Here is a 17988-nt window from a genome sequence, read left to right as displayed (position 1 = left end):
TTTGTAAATATCTAGTTTTATACTTAGCATAACTTCTCATTTTGTTTCATTCGTAGACCCACCCAGGAAAAGGCTCAGCTTCTTTCCTCATCTCTGACAAATACCAGAATCTATAACATATGGCGCCTTTTACTGGCATCATTTCTCCCAGTGCTTGCATTCATCCTTAATGTGATTGTTTTGTGGTCTGCTGGCTCCTGAGAGATGGCAGACACCTTCTCCTTTGAACTGTGAATTACCGTATTTGGACTTGCTTCTTCATATGTTTTTTACTAGACCTTTTTGTTTCTCTCATTTGTTAAACTGAAACATTAAAATGATCAAATTTATCCTAATAGTGTCTAAATTTTTGGTAATGTAACAGACTTTAACTTACTCGTAGTTGCACAGAAACCAGTTGAATCAACTAGACAAGTAAATAGCCCACTGATTTCACAGGAATCCAGCATCAGGGAGGTTTCTTTCTTGGAGCACCAGAATATACAATATAAAGTAAAAAACTAGTCTTCATTTTCACAACTATCCTCATGCTTGTACTTACCAGCATTCAAAAGAGCAATTACTATTGTTCAGAAGAACAGTTTTACCAATAGGGTCACTACTGAAAGTCTGCCAATCCCTGATTTAAGCAACATATTTCACAATTGAACATATAAAATTTGGGGCTTCGTATGTGTAGCAGATTATACATCCTCACACTTTGGTTGAATGAATGATTGAATTGCATATAAGTTCATAAGGACATTGAATTATTCATTGATCATTCTTTGATCTTTCCTGAGCTTGGTGTTAATATCATGAATACCTGCTTGGTTATGAAGAAATATTTAGGCAAATACCCTGGGTCATTTATAGCTCTTTATACTTCCGTAATGCTACTTCTATAAACTTAAAGAGATACAGTAATTGTATAGTTTATACATTCAATTTCACACGAGGAGGCTGAGTTCTATGGAAGTTAAGTAACTTGCCTGATACTGTATGAGTCAAGATAAGAGTGGAAATCTAGTAGAGCTGACTGCTGCTCTTCCAAGCAAAAACTGGTATAGTTCATATTATTATTACCATAAAAAATTACCTCAATAAATATTGCATGCTGGGACTTCATCACTATGATAATAAAGAACACTTATATCGAAAATAAGAAATCATATTTTGTGTGGTGAGTTACACAATAAATAGTAAATAGATGAAGTCTGATAACGGATTTGAATACGAAAACTTACATTAGGTCTTCATGTGATATACAAAATAATATATGGAAAGGATTATTTTCTGCATGTGTTATAATAAAAATCCCTTCTATTTACTGATCTCTTAGTTGTCATTTTAAACCAAGGGAAACTAAAAAAGGTCCTGGCTCATGCCTTCTCCTCTCCCCATAATTCACTGTCACTGAGAGTAAAAGATGTGTAAAAATGCTTGAAAAGTGATCACTAAGTTTTTAAAACAAACCTCCTGATATTTCTGGTGGTATAGGATATGCGTCAGCTTTCTCAGAAGCATTACAGATTCTTCTCTGAGGATGGAAACAGTATTGGTGGATGGGGCCGGCTTCCAGACTTGGTCTCTTAAATTCTTACTTTAGATGTGTCTCAAGGCTCTTTTTCAGTAGTTTAAATCATTCATGTAAAAGCAAATGTTCTGGCAACCTCATTCTGAACATCTCAAAAAACAAAACAGCTTAAATTTTCCATCTTTCCCACTCATCTTCCCTGTCAGTGGTGTCATCTTAAGACTGTTTCAATCAATTGAACCTGGAGTATATCATTAAAAGCTGCAGATATGTATTTATTTTAAGCATTTACAAAAGTTCCCATGATTCATTTTCATTGTCTACATATTTTGGTTGTGTATCGGTGCGTTGTGTCATGAAGTCTACTATACTAACAAGTATGAGGATTACTTCTGGATTCTGCTAGGGGATCACAATTAAATTTTGATTGATTTCACATGGAAGCAGACCTGTGTACTTTACTTGCAAGATTTACTCTATCTTAAAATTTTACTTTTTTTTTTTTTTTTTTGGTAGGAGAATCTTTATTACTTCTATGTACAGAAAACTCAACAGCATACACTTAGCCTAGTTTTTCTGCTACTTCTTCAACCTTTGCCTTTTCCAGCTTGGCACTGTGAGCCACTGATTTTGGACCCAGGACACTGTCTCTCCAGTGATGGCAGATATCATCATATCTGTCATTATAATTGGTCTTGATAGTTTCTGCCCACTTTATCCAGAGCTCCTTTGTCTCCCAAGTTAACCTGTGTGAAGGCAACGATGGTGCAGATCATCCTGTGGACCAGATGCCCCAGCCTGGCCTTTCTCTTGAGAATGCAGAGGGAACCCTCATCTGATGAACCAGGACAGGCGGGAAGGCTGCCAGCTTGATGGGATCCATATCATGTGCAATCACTACCAGCTGAGTCTTCTTGTTTTCCACCAAGATGGTGACAGTATATTAAGCCCTGCTGGAAGGACTCTCGGGGGGATGTCTCCTTTGCACTTTTATCTCCTTAACCCTTTCTACTCATATTGGGGTCCAAAGAACAGCAGCATTAGCAACATCTTGGAGCTTGGTGCAGATGCAGAATCTCAGGCCTTACTCTTGACCTACTCAGTCAGAATCTGCATTTTAACAAGATCCCCAGGAGATACGTGTGCATCCAGTTTTTAGAGGCACTGGTCTGAAGCATAGTATTTAGTATTTAATTATAAACTGTCTTATTCTTTTCAGCAAAAGTGTCAGTTCTTCAGTTTCTGATACTGAGCCTAAGCTAGATATTCATTTAAATATAGTAAAATGAGGGACGCCTGGGTGGCTTAGTTGGTGAAGCATCTGCCTTGGGCTCAGGTCATGATCCCAAGGTCCTGGGACTGAGTCTCACATCGGGGTCCTTGTTCAGTTGCTCAGTGGGGAGTCAGTTTCTCCCTCTGCCCGCTGCTCCCTCTGCTTGTGCTCTCTGTCTCTCTTTCTCTCTGACAAATAAATAAAATCTTAAAAAAATAAATATAGTAAAATGCTTGAAAACAAGGAAGAAAAATCTAAGATATAAATAAAGCCTGAACAATATCATGTCCTTTGTTTATTTTATTTTCCAAAGTCTTTTTGTTTTGTTTTTTGTTTTTGTTTTTGTTTTTTCCTTGTCAGATTCTTCTATAAAGCACTCTCTCAGAATAAGTTCCCCAATAGAGGCTGAACCCTAACATGCCTGGTGGATCCGTCTGCATTTGCTGACTATTAGGCTGATTATCTACTTAAAGGATGGTTCTTATCCCTCGCACTCCCCTTTCTGTTTGAATTTGGATATTTCATATCTTATAGTCACCCCCGGCAACAGGTAGGATAACAGGGAATTGAAAACAAAGATAAGCCATTCTGCATTCCTTTAGCAGTTTTGCTAAAAGATTTGATAGTTTGAAATATTTGATAGGTTAAAATGAATTCTGTGGACTCTTATTTACCAAGGCTCAATGATAATTTTTTATTTATCATTGACAAAATGATTAGCGATGCTAAGCTGCTATCTGGTAGCAATATCTGGTATTGGTAACAACACTTTAGTGACCTCGAAGAATTCGTATGAGTTCCAGTGGGACCCTGGGAATTTTAGGCACCGAGAAATGTTGGTTCTGAGGATTATATTTTTAGTAAAACCTCATTTCTGAGGAATCTAAAAGTGACGCTCAAATATAACAACTTCAGGAGCCCACTAAGGTAGAGATTAAAATTTAAAAGAAAACATTATAAATCCTTAACGCCTTTCCCAATTTTCAAGTCAGGTGGCCTTATGTAGACACTCTTATTTTCAAAGTTCACCATTTAAAGTATCTGTCTGCTAATAAAGTATACATTGTTTCATATCATGAAACCCCCAGGATACATTTATACTGCCTTACTTTTCTTTTTGTTCTATGGAATATGCCACCAATTAGAGAGACTTAGGATTGGATTTTGAAAGCTTCAAGAAATAGGACCCACAGGTATTACACATGCTAAATTTCTCCAGTCATCATCTAAAATTAATGATCACATTTTGACATGGTACAAACTGAACCTGGGTCAGCTTACTTACTTGATGTACCAGAAGTCAGACTGGTATCATAAATCAGTTTATGACGAGCTTTAGATGGGATGACATACAAAGAGGATTATATGTCACCAGAATCTTGACACTTAAATAAATAAATTTTGACATTTAAAAAAAAAATACAAAGAAAGAAGAAAAAGAATAAAGGGAATGTACTGTATCATTACTTGTATTGCCTATGTATTCACTAGTGTGTTTACACAGGTTAAGTTGGCTCAGGAAAAGCCCAAAACAACATTTCCAAGAAATAATTTATGGGAAAAACCTCATTTAAAGTGAGCATAGGATATATAGCTAGAACTAAAAGTAGGAGATGGTCATTTTAAAATTGAATAAAAAGATTATTAATTGGTTTTGCTCACAATGGTTATTGTTGGGTTGATAAATGAATCCGAATAAAGTGTAAGAATAAGATTACAGACTTAAGTTGAATATGGGTCAAAGACAGGGTCAATTCTCTTTCTGCACAGGGAGTCAAGTTTTCTACTAGGGGCACTCCTTTCATAGTTGTGTACTATTTATGAGGAGAAGTAGAATGTGAATGCTTCACTATTCCTGGAAAAAGAGGTCCTGTAAATTAGAATATCCATCTCCTACGTAATCATTTATTAAGATGCTGTCATTGAGGGGGCGCCTGGGTGGCACAGCGTTTAGGCGTCTGCCTTCGGCTCAGGGCGTGATCCTGGCGTTATGGGATCGAGCCCCACGTCAGGCTCCTCTGCTATGAGCCTGCTTCTTCCTCTCCCGCTCCCCCTGCTTGTGTTCCCTCTCTCGCTGGCTGTCTCTCTCTCTGTCAAATAAATAAATAAAATCTTAAAAAAAAAAAAAAAAAAAGATGCTGTCATTGAAAGTGGAATACCTAGATGGCTTGCCCTTGGCAAGGAGGTGGGAAACTGGAACACTGCTTTGGGAATTATATAAATGGTACAATCACTTTAGGAACCTATTTGGTGGTATCTAAAAACATGCATACACAGCAACCCAGAAATTCTACTCTTAAGGATACACCCAACATATGTGTATGCACACAAACTTACACATACTCCATGCACACTTATCATGTGACATATCCTAGAAAGTTCATAGCATCTCTATTCATAATAGTCTCAAACTAAAATATCCAGCTATCCACCAACAAATTAATGAGTAATTTGCAGTATATTCACTTGATGAAATATAATCACGAGAATGAACAATCTACAACCACACAAAACAATACAGATGAACATTACTATCACAATGTTGATGGGAAGAAGCCAAAACAGAAGAGTTTATACTGTATAATTTCATTCATAAAAAAGTTCAGAAACAGGCAAAACAAATCTATGCTCTTGGAAGTCAGGATGGTGGGTATCTTTGGAAGCATAGTGACTGAAGGGAGGATGAAAGGGTATCCTTGGTCATGTTTTATTTCTGGATCTGAGTGTTGGTTATATGAATATAACTAAGCATTTCTTTTCTCACCCAGTTGCACATTCGCACCTATCATCTCCTACCGATCAGATTCTCTTAGAGTGCTAAGGGCTACATAAAAATAATTTATGGAAATATTATTTATGGAAAAATAATTTAAGGAAAGAGAGTCCTTTCCCTTTGTACCAAAACTGACGAGGCAAGATACTTATTTTTTAAATCCTATAGGGCTAACACAAACATTAAGCCTTTCAAATTCATTTCAAAACACAAGATAATTGTTTCCCTCTCCAGAAATGTCTTCTTTCCCTTTCTCGGCATTTCTGCAAGTGAGAGCTCTCTGATGGTTCTGTTAACTCAGTCCAAATGGGTTTTCTTTAGGAAGAGACACCTCAGTTTTGTTTTGTTTTGTTTTGTTTTGTTTTGTTTTGTTTTTTGTCCTTGAGTATCTCAGCCAGGGGTCAGGGGAGCAGCGCACACAACACAAGTGGTAGTAATCCTCTTCCTTAACCAGGGGAGACAGAACGAAAACGTACCCACCAGCAACACCAACACTATTGGCAACAGGTAACTGACTTTGCTCAAGACATTGTGAACTTTATAACAAATGACTAAATAAGGTTATGGTGGGAAAATAGCCACTTTCTAGGCAATGGTAAAATATAGAAATAAAACAATTATATGAGTATACGAGCAGAAAACTTTTTATCAAGTGCAACCCAAAAATGGCAAAAAGATTATTTTGTCATGTTTCTCTCTCCCCTACGGTGACCCCTCTTTCACTAGAGAATGTACTTACATCATCAAATTAATGCGATTCTTAAACAGGACATAAACCTTCCCTTTAGATGAGAACACTAATCAGATTCAGATAGTTTTTCATTTTCCATCTATCTAAACACTGCCATTACTTGGAAAGGAAAATCCCTAAAAACCAAGGCTACTTTACAGAGTTAGACCTCTCTTCCCAGCCAATCCATTTTATTATCCTATATAAACAAATTCTGCCATTGCATTCCTTTATCCATAGCAACTTCAAGTGGATAATCCACAAATCAATTAAAGACAAGTTAATTGCCAAAAGGGATCAACGAACAAGCATTAGAAACATAATATTTACAGGCACCATCCTAAAAATTTATGTGTTAGAGAAAAGTTGGTCTGACTAGCTTTCCTTCTAATCCAACATTTTAAATTTGTACGGTTGCTTTTGAAAATAAAAAATTCATCACATCATTACTCTTAGCTTATGACATCTATGTTTTGGGGCTGACATGGACAGATAAACCAAGCCAAAAAAAAAAGTATTAATATAGGTATTATATTTTTTTAACTTTAACATTTCCTACGTTTGAAACTTTTTGAAGATTACAAGAAATAATGCGACAGAAAGTATAATATCCACCCCCCCTTTCCTCCTCCTCCTTACATGTATACAATAAAGGAGAAACAAAGGCAAATTCAGTGAGGAGACTGGACTCTGATCTACCCAAGAAGACAGTGATGAGGTCAATATTCATAAGTTTCCATCAATTCAGTGCAGTTCTGAGTTATGTCTTGTCTGCCTAGGACTGCAATGTACTTATGGATATATGGAATGGATATACTTCAAGTTCTATGTAAATAAATTGTTGTTTTCTGTATGAAGGCTTCCTTGACTTTTCCAAGCAGAATCTCTTATCTCAGTACCTGTGTTATTTTATTTCTGCCTTTGTATTCTGCCTTCTTCGACTACAATGAAAGCTTTATGAGAGCAAAGACCTAATCCATTTTACTCATCATTCTATCCCTCCTATAAGGTCAATAGTTTTAGGTAGCTAAGAAATTAGGAGGCATGGTGGGGTGCGGGAGCTGTCCATACCAGCTGACAAGAGCAGACTCTTAAATTTTCAGGAGTATGGATAAATTGGTTGTTATACCTAGCAACTATAAAAAGTTAAATTATATAAACTTATAATTAAAAATTGCTTTAATTAAATACGTTGTTATAATTACGTAATAAATATTCAAAACTCTTCCCTTCCTTATAGTTTGCCTACACTGTGATATCATGGATGTTCTTGAGGTCGTTTACATCTCCGTATCTATATGTGCTATACTGCTTGCGAACTCTCCACTTAGTGCCCTCTACAACTTGAGATGGGCCGCAGGGAGGACTTTTGCCATGGAAATCAGCAATATTACAAATAGGCTTTTGTGTGTGTGCGTGTGTGTGCGTGTGCGTGTGTGTGTATCTTCACAGAAAGCTGGCTGTTAATATTCACCAGCCCACTAATGAAAAGGCTTATCATAGGCATTCAAAAATAGTTTCTGAAAGAATGTATTCATCTTTTATATGAATTCTGATTACATTTGAGTGATTTGTTCATGGTCACATTAGTTCTTAGTTTATCCCTTTAGCCCACCACAAAGCTTCTCTTTTTCAGGTTCTCTCTCAAGCTTTCTTTTCAGAACGGGGCGTACATATGATTCACAGTAACTCTGCGTACTTGTCTAACTCAGCCTTACAGAAAGTCAGAGGCTTTCTTCATCCCCTTATCAAGAAAACTAGAAAAGCTCTCCAATTATGGTTTGAAAGTGAAAAACAAACTGGACGTTATGAGGGGGCATAGCCAAGGCAGGAGGTGGCTATCTGGGGGGCAAAACCGATCGGGACTGGGGCCTCCACAATGAGAAGCAGCAAAGGAAGGGGTACAGAAGCAAATGCTCCCTGTCTCGTAAAGTGCTCATTATTTGCTCTGCTCAGACTAAACAAGTCTTCTCCGGGCCGCTCACTGAAGGTACTATCCTTTAAAATTATGCGCTGGGGATTCCTCAGTTTCATGACTTACAGTCAAATTTCTACTAGCTGAAAATCATAAAATCAACATTATGACAATAATATAAATTTTACTGGCCACAAATTAAACCAGGATGCTCTCTTCCATTACACATTCTGAAATCGTATAGTTTTAAAAGCATGATATGGCTCTTACGTGGACCATCAGAACTATTCACAAGCATAATTACAAGCTCTCAGCACTGGGGGGTGTCTTTGCTTCTTCTGCCACCTTGATTTCTGCCTCTCCTGCCTGTCCACACTTGACAGTGCTCCATGCCGGTTGGTAGCCCACAGCCACCTCTTAATTAGTACTTTTGTAATAATTGCACACAGTTTTATGTCTTTCTGTCTGTGGTTGCTCCATGTGCTGTCTTGATAGTACAGAGAACTCACAAGCCTTATTTCCCCTCTTCATCTCTGTTTCTGGTTGGCATTGCATTGCTAATTACACAGATACCTTTGAGATATGACTTTCTTTCAATTTAGGAAATCTCAGCTAATGCCTTCGGCAAAAATTTTATTCACAAAAAGTCCCCTACAAAAAAAACCTACCGCAGCTGTTGTAGGAAGGGATTTTTAGACTTGTAGGTAAAGTGCCTAAGGTTAGTTTTACGTGACAGTCTTTCTAGTATTTAGAAGCCCATCCTTTTGTGGTGGCTGCCCAATTCTGACTCTTGCACTCCTCCTTAGTTGCAGAAAGGGAGTGCCAAACGATTCTGTTTGCTGCCTCACCAAGGCATTGAATTAGATGGGATCTACATTGAAGTGAGGCGCTGGGACACTGGAGGAAAAAATTGTGCAGAAGCGCACAGAGCCATGGTTTCGAGCTCTGGCTGTGACACTATCAAATTTCATGACCTGGGTTCTCTCTAGGCCTTGAGGTTTTTCCTTTTCTTTTTTTCCTTCTTTCCTTTTTATTGAGGGGGGGGGGTGCAGGCAGAGGAGAGAAAGAATGCCAAGCAGGCTCCACGCCCAGCATGGAGCCCGAGACAGGGCTTGATCTCACAACTCTGAGAATGTGACCTGAGCCAAAGTCAAGAGTTTCATGTTCAACCAACTGAGCCACCCAGGTTCCCTGGTCTTTTTAGGTTTTTTTAATGTGAGATGATGGGTTTGAGCAGATGAACTCTTGGGTCTCTTCAGCTTTGGCCCTCTGCTCTGTGAACGTGGGGAAAGGAAGTAGAGTGCCCCCGTTCTTGTCAGGGGTCTAAAAACATTTGCTGATAGTTTCATTCATTCAAGCCACATTCGTCAACCACCTATACCACGTCACACACCCTTACAGGCATTAAAGATAAAGGGGTGGAAAGAAGAAGGCAAAAATTACTGTCACACGGAGCTTGCATTCTAGTATTAATAATAGCTCACATTTATTTTAGTGTTTTCATGTGCCAGGAATTATATATGATTAACAGACCTAATCCTCACAACATCCCATTTTACAGATCAGGAAACTGAGGCAAACAAGTTCAATAACTTTCCAATGTCTAATAGCTGGGAATGAAAGTATGGAAATCAGAACATCAGCAGTGTGGCTCTGGAGCCAGCCAGCTCCCAACCATTACTCCACAGCACCTCTCAAAGACGCAGCTGCTTAGAGCAGCCAGCTGCACTGTACTATTCTGCAGGCAAAGGTGGCCCCCGTGATAATGGCCAACCTATATGCCTATGTGACAAAGAAGCATCACAAAATTGGTGAAATGATAAGAGGACAGTGGAAAATGCTATAAAAGAGGGGGTACACAACCCACTTTTCTGTACATATTCTCACTGAGGGGCAAAATGGCCTTCTGAAGTAGGCATTAATATTTTCCATTTATAGACATGGAATCTGCTAATAGAGGTTAGGGAAATTGCCCAGTCAAGAAAGCAGCGGAGTTGGATTCAAACTTCACCTGTTCAGCTCTAAAACCAAAGTCTTTCCCTTATACCATGCTACCTCTGCCCACATGTGCTACCATTGTTAACCTGCCTGTTATTCCTGTAACAATTGTTATGTTGCCTTTACGGTAACTATTTTTCCCATTTTCAATTATGTTATTATTACTCCCAATTTGGAGTATCCTTAAGAAGGTCTGTTTAATATTCGAAACAATGCCAGTGGCATGAAACAGGATGAAGTTGACCTCTTTTGCTCAGAGAATCTTCAGGCTCCACTGAACAGCTGGCCGAGGAGCAACATTTTGGCAGTGAAATACAACCACATGACCCATGTTTTTGGCCAGATGAAATGAGCCAGATGGAAGCCCATGGAGTAAAATCCAGGGAGAGGATAGAGCCAGGCTGCTTTAATCACTGATTGGTTTTTTGTTTTTTGTTTTTTTTTTTTGGTTTGGTTTTTTTGTTTATTTGTTTTTGTTTTACTTAAGAAATCCTTTTTTTTTTTTAGAGAGAAAGAGAGCAGGGGGAGGGGCAGAGGGAGAGAGAGAAACTTAAGCAGGCTCCACGCCTACGCAGAGCCCAAGGCAGGGCTCAATCTTACAGCCCGGAGATCATGACCTGAGCTGAAATCAAGAGTCGGCCACTTAACCGACTGAGCTGCCTAGGCACCCCAAGAAATACTTACATTTTGATGCTCTTGTTTAACATTGCTTTAAACCAGTATCAATCAGGTTAGATGACAGTTCAGATATTATTTAGTAACTTTATATTTTAATTGACCACTAAGCCATGTTCTACATCAAATTACAAGGTGCTCTTTCTTCAGAGAAAGATTCTGAGTTGAAGCGAGAAGGACAGTGAATCTATTAGCATAGCGGCTCTCATGATGGAACTCCTCCTTGTGTGGTCATGGGAAGATTTGGTCAGGAAACTGGAGGTAGCAGAGTGACTATTTAGAAATCTAGGCTCTGGGACAGACTGCTGGGGGTCACGCCTGGGCACATTTCTTAAACTCTGCCTAGCTTCCTCAGCTACAAAATAAAGACAATACTAGATCCACCTCGTGGGTTTGTTTTGTGCCATTAAAGAGATAATGTGTGTACATTACTGGGGACGTGGCATGGCACCGGATAAGTGGCCGTTAGAAATTAGATCTTATTACTTACTACTATTACTCCAGACTTGACTGCCCTCCTGTGTCTGTGTGGCCTCTCATCCCTGAACCTTCCATTCTTTGTCTCTTATTTAGTGGTAAGTATTCCCATTCTCTTCCCCATAGAATTAAATGAGATGAGTTTTGGGGCACTAAAAACAAGAGTCATCATGTCTTTTATATCTGAAAAGCTTAAAAAAAATGCTATGCGATGGGAGGCATGAATGTGGTATCCGGGAAGTGACATCCCAGTGTCACTTTGATTTGTTGATGGCACCCATTTCACCTCCTAAGGCCTTGGCTGCAGCCCGTATTTCTAGTGCGTACTGCTTGGTTTACTTTGACAACAACTGACGTGCTATGCTCAGGTTTCCGTGGTAACGGAGTAGTTGAAACCACACTCTGCTCCTGTCCTTGCCCGCGTCTGCTACTATCGGCTGTCCGGATCCAAGTCGCAGGTCTGAACGTAAATTTCTAAGAGCACAGGGGATGATTTAAGGTCGTTGAGGGCTTTTGTTTTAGTAAAAACGGCTTTATCTTTCCATGGCTCCAATATCACTTTGTGCTTTTTGTTTCTCCATCTGATTGGTTGTTAATCCTCCTTTCCACTGATCGGTCTGTTTCATATTTAAAAATTTACTTGTTAACCCTTCTATAAGAGGTACAAGTATGCATCAATGAATTCATTTAATCACCTATTTGGCAGCTCTGTTAAAATCCTGGGGGAGGGATGTTGATGTTGATACTATTGGCGAAAAAGAGATTTGGAGATTTTTCTGAGAATCTCAATTATTTAGTGCATCCACGACCCCGCTTAGTGTAAGAGATGGTAAAACTAGAACTGCTTTCTGTTTCTGGCCTGTGGATTGCTAGCAGAACCCTCTCTGTCCTAAATGTACCTTGGATGACTTTCTCTTCTATTTGCATGCCACCCACTCCACAGTCACCCCGTAATTTTTTTTCTTTTTTTTTTTTTTTTAATGTCGCTTTCTGAGAGGAGAGAAAGCAGACAGTTTTGTGATTTGTTCTGGTTGGAAGATGAGACCATTTCTTGAAGAGTAATTTTCTATTTAAAGTTTCCTTGAAGTTACTATACTTTTAAACAATAACATTTAGAAAGACAAAATGTCCCGTAGTTCCCTTGGGGAGTTGGCAGAGTCCACCAACCTGCTAAGTCTTACGTCTTTTTCTTTCTTTCCTTCCCAGATCATTTTCTTTCCAATTTTTTTTTTATTATTATTTTTAGGTACCATATTTAAAACTCCAACATAAATTCAGTCATTTACATTCTCTCCTCAAACCTAATGTGATGAACACACTCTTCCCTTCTCTTTCCTCTAAAATGATGGGAGAGGTGTGGCTCTAAATGAGGACTGGCACTCATTCCAGAGCCACAGAGGAAAAGTAGCCTCCTGAGTATGTAATCCTCTCTTTCTCTCTGTAGCAAATCAAATTTGGCTTAATAAAGCTATATATTAACCATATTTGGCCTTCTATAAAAATGTATTTTACCCACAAAAGACAAAAATTTGTCACTGCTGAAAAACCACTTGCAAATGTATTTTAAGCATTATGTAACTGTTCAAAATCGTATTTCTCAGGGATGAATACTCATCCAATGTATGTGATTTGCTATTACTTTAACAAAGCAGACTCTTTAACTGAATTTCATATATTGTAGACATGGCTTTCCTTTATCCTGAATGAACGCTGAAGAAAACTATTCCAGTTTAAAGTTAAGCTCACCACCAGTATCAGGCATTCATGTCCATTCTATCTTCAAAGAAAAAACAATATACTATACTAGACACATTTGAGGATTTTACAGAACATAAAATACTTTTCTTAAACCAGCAGTCTTATAAAGGAGAAATTTAATGAAGAAATGTTGGCTAATGCCCAGTTATTTCAGTTGCTTCAACAGTAAAATCATATCCAATGCCTCTCAAAGGTCAAGGTAATCTTAGGCTACTTCCATGTTTTAAGGATCTCACATATTAAATGCAAAAACAAAATTGCAAAACTGTGGGAAAATTTAAATGTTTACATTAAGCAGTTTAATACCTTTAAGTCTAGGAATGCTATGCAACAAAAATGTGCTATTCAAAAGATAACTGTAGAATTTAAGAGTGTGTACACATACATATGCATAGGGATTCATGGTTCATTTGAGATGGTGTGGCCTGTTAAAAGTTTATAGCTATACAATAAACATCTTTCTTTCATTATTGTCAGTGCATTGCTGTAGTTGAATGCATAATCTTTTTGAGTACTGACAAGACCTCTGAAAATGTGAGACCAGAGCGGCTTACTGCCCTCCTACTTCCCTAACCTTCTACTGGACTCTTGGCCTGTGATAGGCCCTGATTATTTAACAAGTTGACTTTGCAAATAAAGGGGTGATACCAACTAAGACAACGCAGCAAGATGCTTCATCAAATATGCATTAATGGCACTCCTGTCACATATAAGGGAGCCTCTGGCCTCAAAGGATTTATACTTCAAATGGAGAGACAAAGGAGAACAGTTCACAGAATAGTGAAGACAGTATGTATAAATAGTTTATTACATGTGCTATTCACATACAAATTAAAGCACATCAATGGACAAAGTCTCTCAAACTCCAAAGAAGACTGGCCCATGATGGTGATTCAGGATGTCAGTCTAACCTCTTGTTAGGAAAAACGCTTGTTTGAACTACCAACATGGGCACTTAAATACATGGAAAACTCACCCTTAGACATCCCAGTGCTTGTTGTATTTTGGAAAGGATCAGAATGTGACCGAAGGACAATGAAATAACTTTGCCAGATGAAGGCAAGTTTCATAATGTATCTGCAAATCATACAGTACAGCTTAAACTGCATTTTGGGGGGGGGGGATTTCTGAAACACTAGTGCCACATCCTATTCCTTTCACACCATCCAGTAGTTAGACATGTACGGTATCCTGGGACTCGTTATCAGGTATCAATGAGGAGGAGAGTCTAGAAGTCACCATCTATTGGAAACAAGCCCTGTAATGTTTTCAAATCTTCGATGAGCATACAACTTAGTACATAAGAAGCATGAGATGCAAATAATAAGCATGAGATGTGCATTCAGTAGAATGCAAAGCATATAGTAGGGTGTATAATTACTAATGCTGAACCGTATTCATAACTAATAAATTAATATAATTAATAAAAACAAATGATATTTATTTTGTTTCGAACTAGAAATTAATAGAATTGCTACTTACACTTTTAGCTGCCAATTTTTATTTATCCCTTGTCAAAGTTTGCTTGTGCATTGTTACTATAAGTGAAGTATATAATTTGATTTCTCTGATTTTACAGTTCCCTATAAGTTCCAAGGGCACTATCTTCCATACTGTCTAAAATAAATAACTCCAATGAATTATTTTAAATCCAAATTAAAATGTTTTTTATGCAAGTAAATTAGAACACATTATAATCCAAATTTAATGTCTCCAGATATGTTGCATTTGGTCTAAATAAGAAAGATATTCTCAAGATTTTGCTAACAGTTTCAACTGTATTTGCTTTTCCTGAAATAGCTTTCACTGCTTACAGACTAACCAATCAGAAACACACACACACAAAAAGCATGAAGAATCAATCTTTTCCTTGTAAATAGCTAGAATACTCAAGCAAAGAAGGAAATTAAAGATTTTTTTCTCACTGTCTCCTTTTTTCTAGCTATTTGGTTAAAATAAGCTAACTTGGATGTAAAACAAAATTGTCATTGACGATTTATTGAGATCATGAAGTCAAGATCTTTCATGTGATTTCTACAGAAATCTTCAGAAATAAAAGATTAACAGAAAATTGATTTTGATTTCATGGTGTCTAATTCTCCTGGACAAGATTAAAACACTGAATTACCATCTAGATCCCAGAGATAGTTGCCACTTTTACATGTGCATGTACCCGGAAACCCTTATAAACCAGATAGTAGTATTTCCTTTTTGTTGTTTGATTGCCCGTTTAATCAAGCATGACACCTTTCCTGACATTTAAAGGGTTAACTGCAAGTTAGCATGACCAATGTTGGCTCTTGGAACTCCATCAGGGTTGCTAATACCCTTGTTTTCCAGATGCCAGTAATAAGAATGCTGTTTTTTTAAGTTCACTGTTTAACACTCAAAATCAGCTTTTAGAGTTAGTCAACTTCCGGCTACTTCTCAGGTTCCCACATACCCCCTGACTATTTTAAGGTTCATCTCTTTGTCACTCATATTTCGCATACTGCCAACTTAACGCACGTTAGGAGTTAAATAGATCAACATGGGGCAAAAGCATATTTCGGCGGGGGTAGGGGGGTGGGAGAGCTAAAGCTACAGAGACTGATTTAAAAAATTCTTCCCGGCTACACAAAGTAAAGAATGATACCTGTAGGACTTTGAGAAACGCAATCTTGCTTTGGCTCTGGGAGATGGTCCTGGCACTGTGACTCCCTGAGGATCCCAAAGAAAAGCCATTTGTAAGGAAGGTGCCAGGATCGCTGGAAACCGCAGAAAGTCAGAGTGAAGTCAGAGTGGGTGCAGGGCCCAGGGGCCGCAGGGCCCCGCGCCGAGCAGGAGGCACTTGTAGCTGAGTGAGGGCATTTCCTCTGTGTGGTGTGGTGGTATGCGCTGACAAGGAGGTGGCAGGCTGGCCGAAGCAGGGGTGGAAGGGATGGCCAGGACTTCCTGCTGCGTGACACTTGCCCTTTGCGACAGAGCTTGCTTCACTCAGACCTTATCTCATTAATAACATGAGCAACACTGTCTCACAAATTTGTTTTTAAATATAGTCCTGATTAAACAGCATAGTCACATGCCACTCCTGAAAAGCACAACACACACACACACACGCACGCATACAAACACACCATGAAAAGTATGACTGAATGTGGGTGAACCTTTACTATCAAGTGTGAAGTTTTCAAAAAAAAAAAAAAAAAAAAAAAAAAAGGTAAATAGAGGGCCTTTGTTAAAAAAGAAGTAATTACGTATCTACAATGGGGAAATTCAACAAAGATTACTACATTCCACACAACTAGCTGCCAAATACAATTTTCCTTATTCCAACTCCTCTTAAAAACAGGGATGGACATCATTATTTGCAAACCTTCCACAAGGATTTAATCTTCTTGAAATACCAGCGTCTCCCTGCAAGTCAGTGTGCGAAGAAAACAGGCAGATCACTTTCAAAGCTTTTGGCAGCTTTCCCCTCAAGGAGATGGTGCGTCACCTTGGAGAGTGAATTATAATGCATGACTTTGACAACAAAGATCAATTTTCTTGTTCATTTTCTATTCCCTAGAAACATTTCTTAACTCTCTGATAAATCCCTTAAAACAACTTTCTTTCAAATTAAATAAATGATGAAAGCCAAATAGAGCCCTTCGCATGTTTTATGAGTCCAGCACTTTTCAGGGAGGCGTATATTTCAAGATATTGTATGCAAGGAGTCAAAGGACCCCAATGCCGTCATCAGTCCTCACCATGGAGTGGTATTTAATGTTAACAGTGCAGCATAATTCCATCAGTCCCTGTCCAAACACTGCCCCACGGGTGACCTCAACTGTAAACCAAGGCAGAACTCCACTTCTCCTGGATAAGATTAGAGAGGCTTGGAGTGCCCAAGAGTGAATTTAACCCACTCTGAGCTGGACAAAACTGGCCGACAGTTGAGCTTACTGATGGTCACCATATCTGCTAAATTGTGAGACCTATACCACCCCATCTATCTCTTACATAGTCTGGGGGTCCAAAATATTCACATACTTTCTATGAAAGCTCAAGTAAGTAAAGAGGACACTTATTTTCCCAGCAGCATCTGGCACACCAGGGGTTCTTGAGAGCACGGCAGGTTCCATATCGGCTTTGTGAATGAGTAATAGAAAACATTTTCATGGTTTCACCTCTTTGATATCTGACAGATGGGTTCCAGGAACGGATGGGTGAGAGCTGACTAAACAGCAGTGAACTCAGAGGAGCCAAGAGTTCATAAACAAACACGTTCTCTCTGAATCAACCCGCAATATTTGAATGCTTCACAAATTACAGTGTTCTGCTTTTGTACACGGCTCCACAGCTCACAAGAGCAAAACTGGAGGCTACCTTCCAGGTATGCTTTGAGAAAGACCGAGGAAGTGCTTGTGTCTATACCTACTCGAGTCTCCCCTTCTTGGTGGATGAAATTCCACTATTATCATTGCATTCTTTTACACTATTTGATTTCCACGTCGGGACGGCTCTGAGAAAATGCAAACACTCCTGGCAGAGTTAACAAGCTGCTGAACAACGTGGTGTTTAGTAGTATGGCTTTATCTGAAACTGAAGTCAGAAAATATAGGAGAACGGGGAATGAAGAGGAGGATGCCCCTGAGAGCAGGTGCGGGGAGAGTGGGGGTGGGGAACACACAGACAGGCATGAGAGCAGGAGGGGTGGTACTAGCTAAGATGAGCTCCCCTCACCTTCCACGTGGGAGAGAACTCTTCTTCCAACTGGTGGCATTTTACATTTTACAGGTGAAATAACCTCAGTATTTCCTGGAACTAAAAGCTGTACTCCTTAAATACTCACTGCCTCCTTTTCATTTCTTCTGTACAGTTAGACATAATCCCCCCATAGGTTCGCAGG

The 17988-nt window shown here is 38.8% G+C and overlaps 1 protein-coding gene across 4 annotated transcripts in view; it reads right to left on the bottom strand.

The window, feature by feature from the left end:
* Positions 1–17988, bottom strand: part of PDE4D (phosphodiesterase 4D) — a 1076631-nt gene that overhangs the window by 333069 nt on the left and 725574 nt on the right. The window contains exon 1 of one of the 4 annotated variants that reach the window (XM_008691393.2): positions 15751–16556. The exons of the other annotated variants lie outside the window; for them this stretch is intronic. Coding sequence (XP_008689615.1) covers positions 15751–15839 — 89 coding nt within the window. The 5' untranslated portion in view covers positions 15840–16556. Of the gene's footprint in view, positions 1–15750; positions 16557–17988 lie in introns of those variants that run through there. 4 annotated transcript variants of the gene reach the window in all.

The sequence above is a fragment of the Ursus maritimus genome, unplaced genomic scaffold (genome assembly GCF_017311325.1).
Source record: "Ursus maritimus isolate PB19 unplaced genomic scaffold, ASM1731132v1 scaffold_5, whole genome shotgun sequence".
Lineage (NCBI taxonomy): Eukaryota > Metazoa > Chordata > Mammalia > Carnivora > Ursidae > Ursus > Ursus maritimus.
Note: the sequence above shows the minus strand (reverse complement) of the source record. Positions and strands in the feature narration are given on the sequence as shown.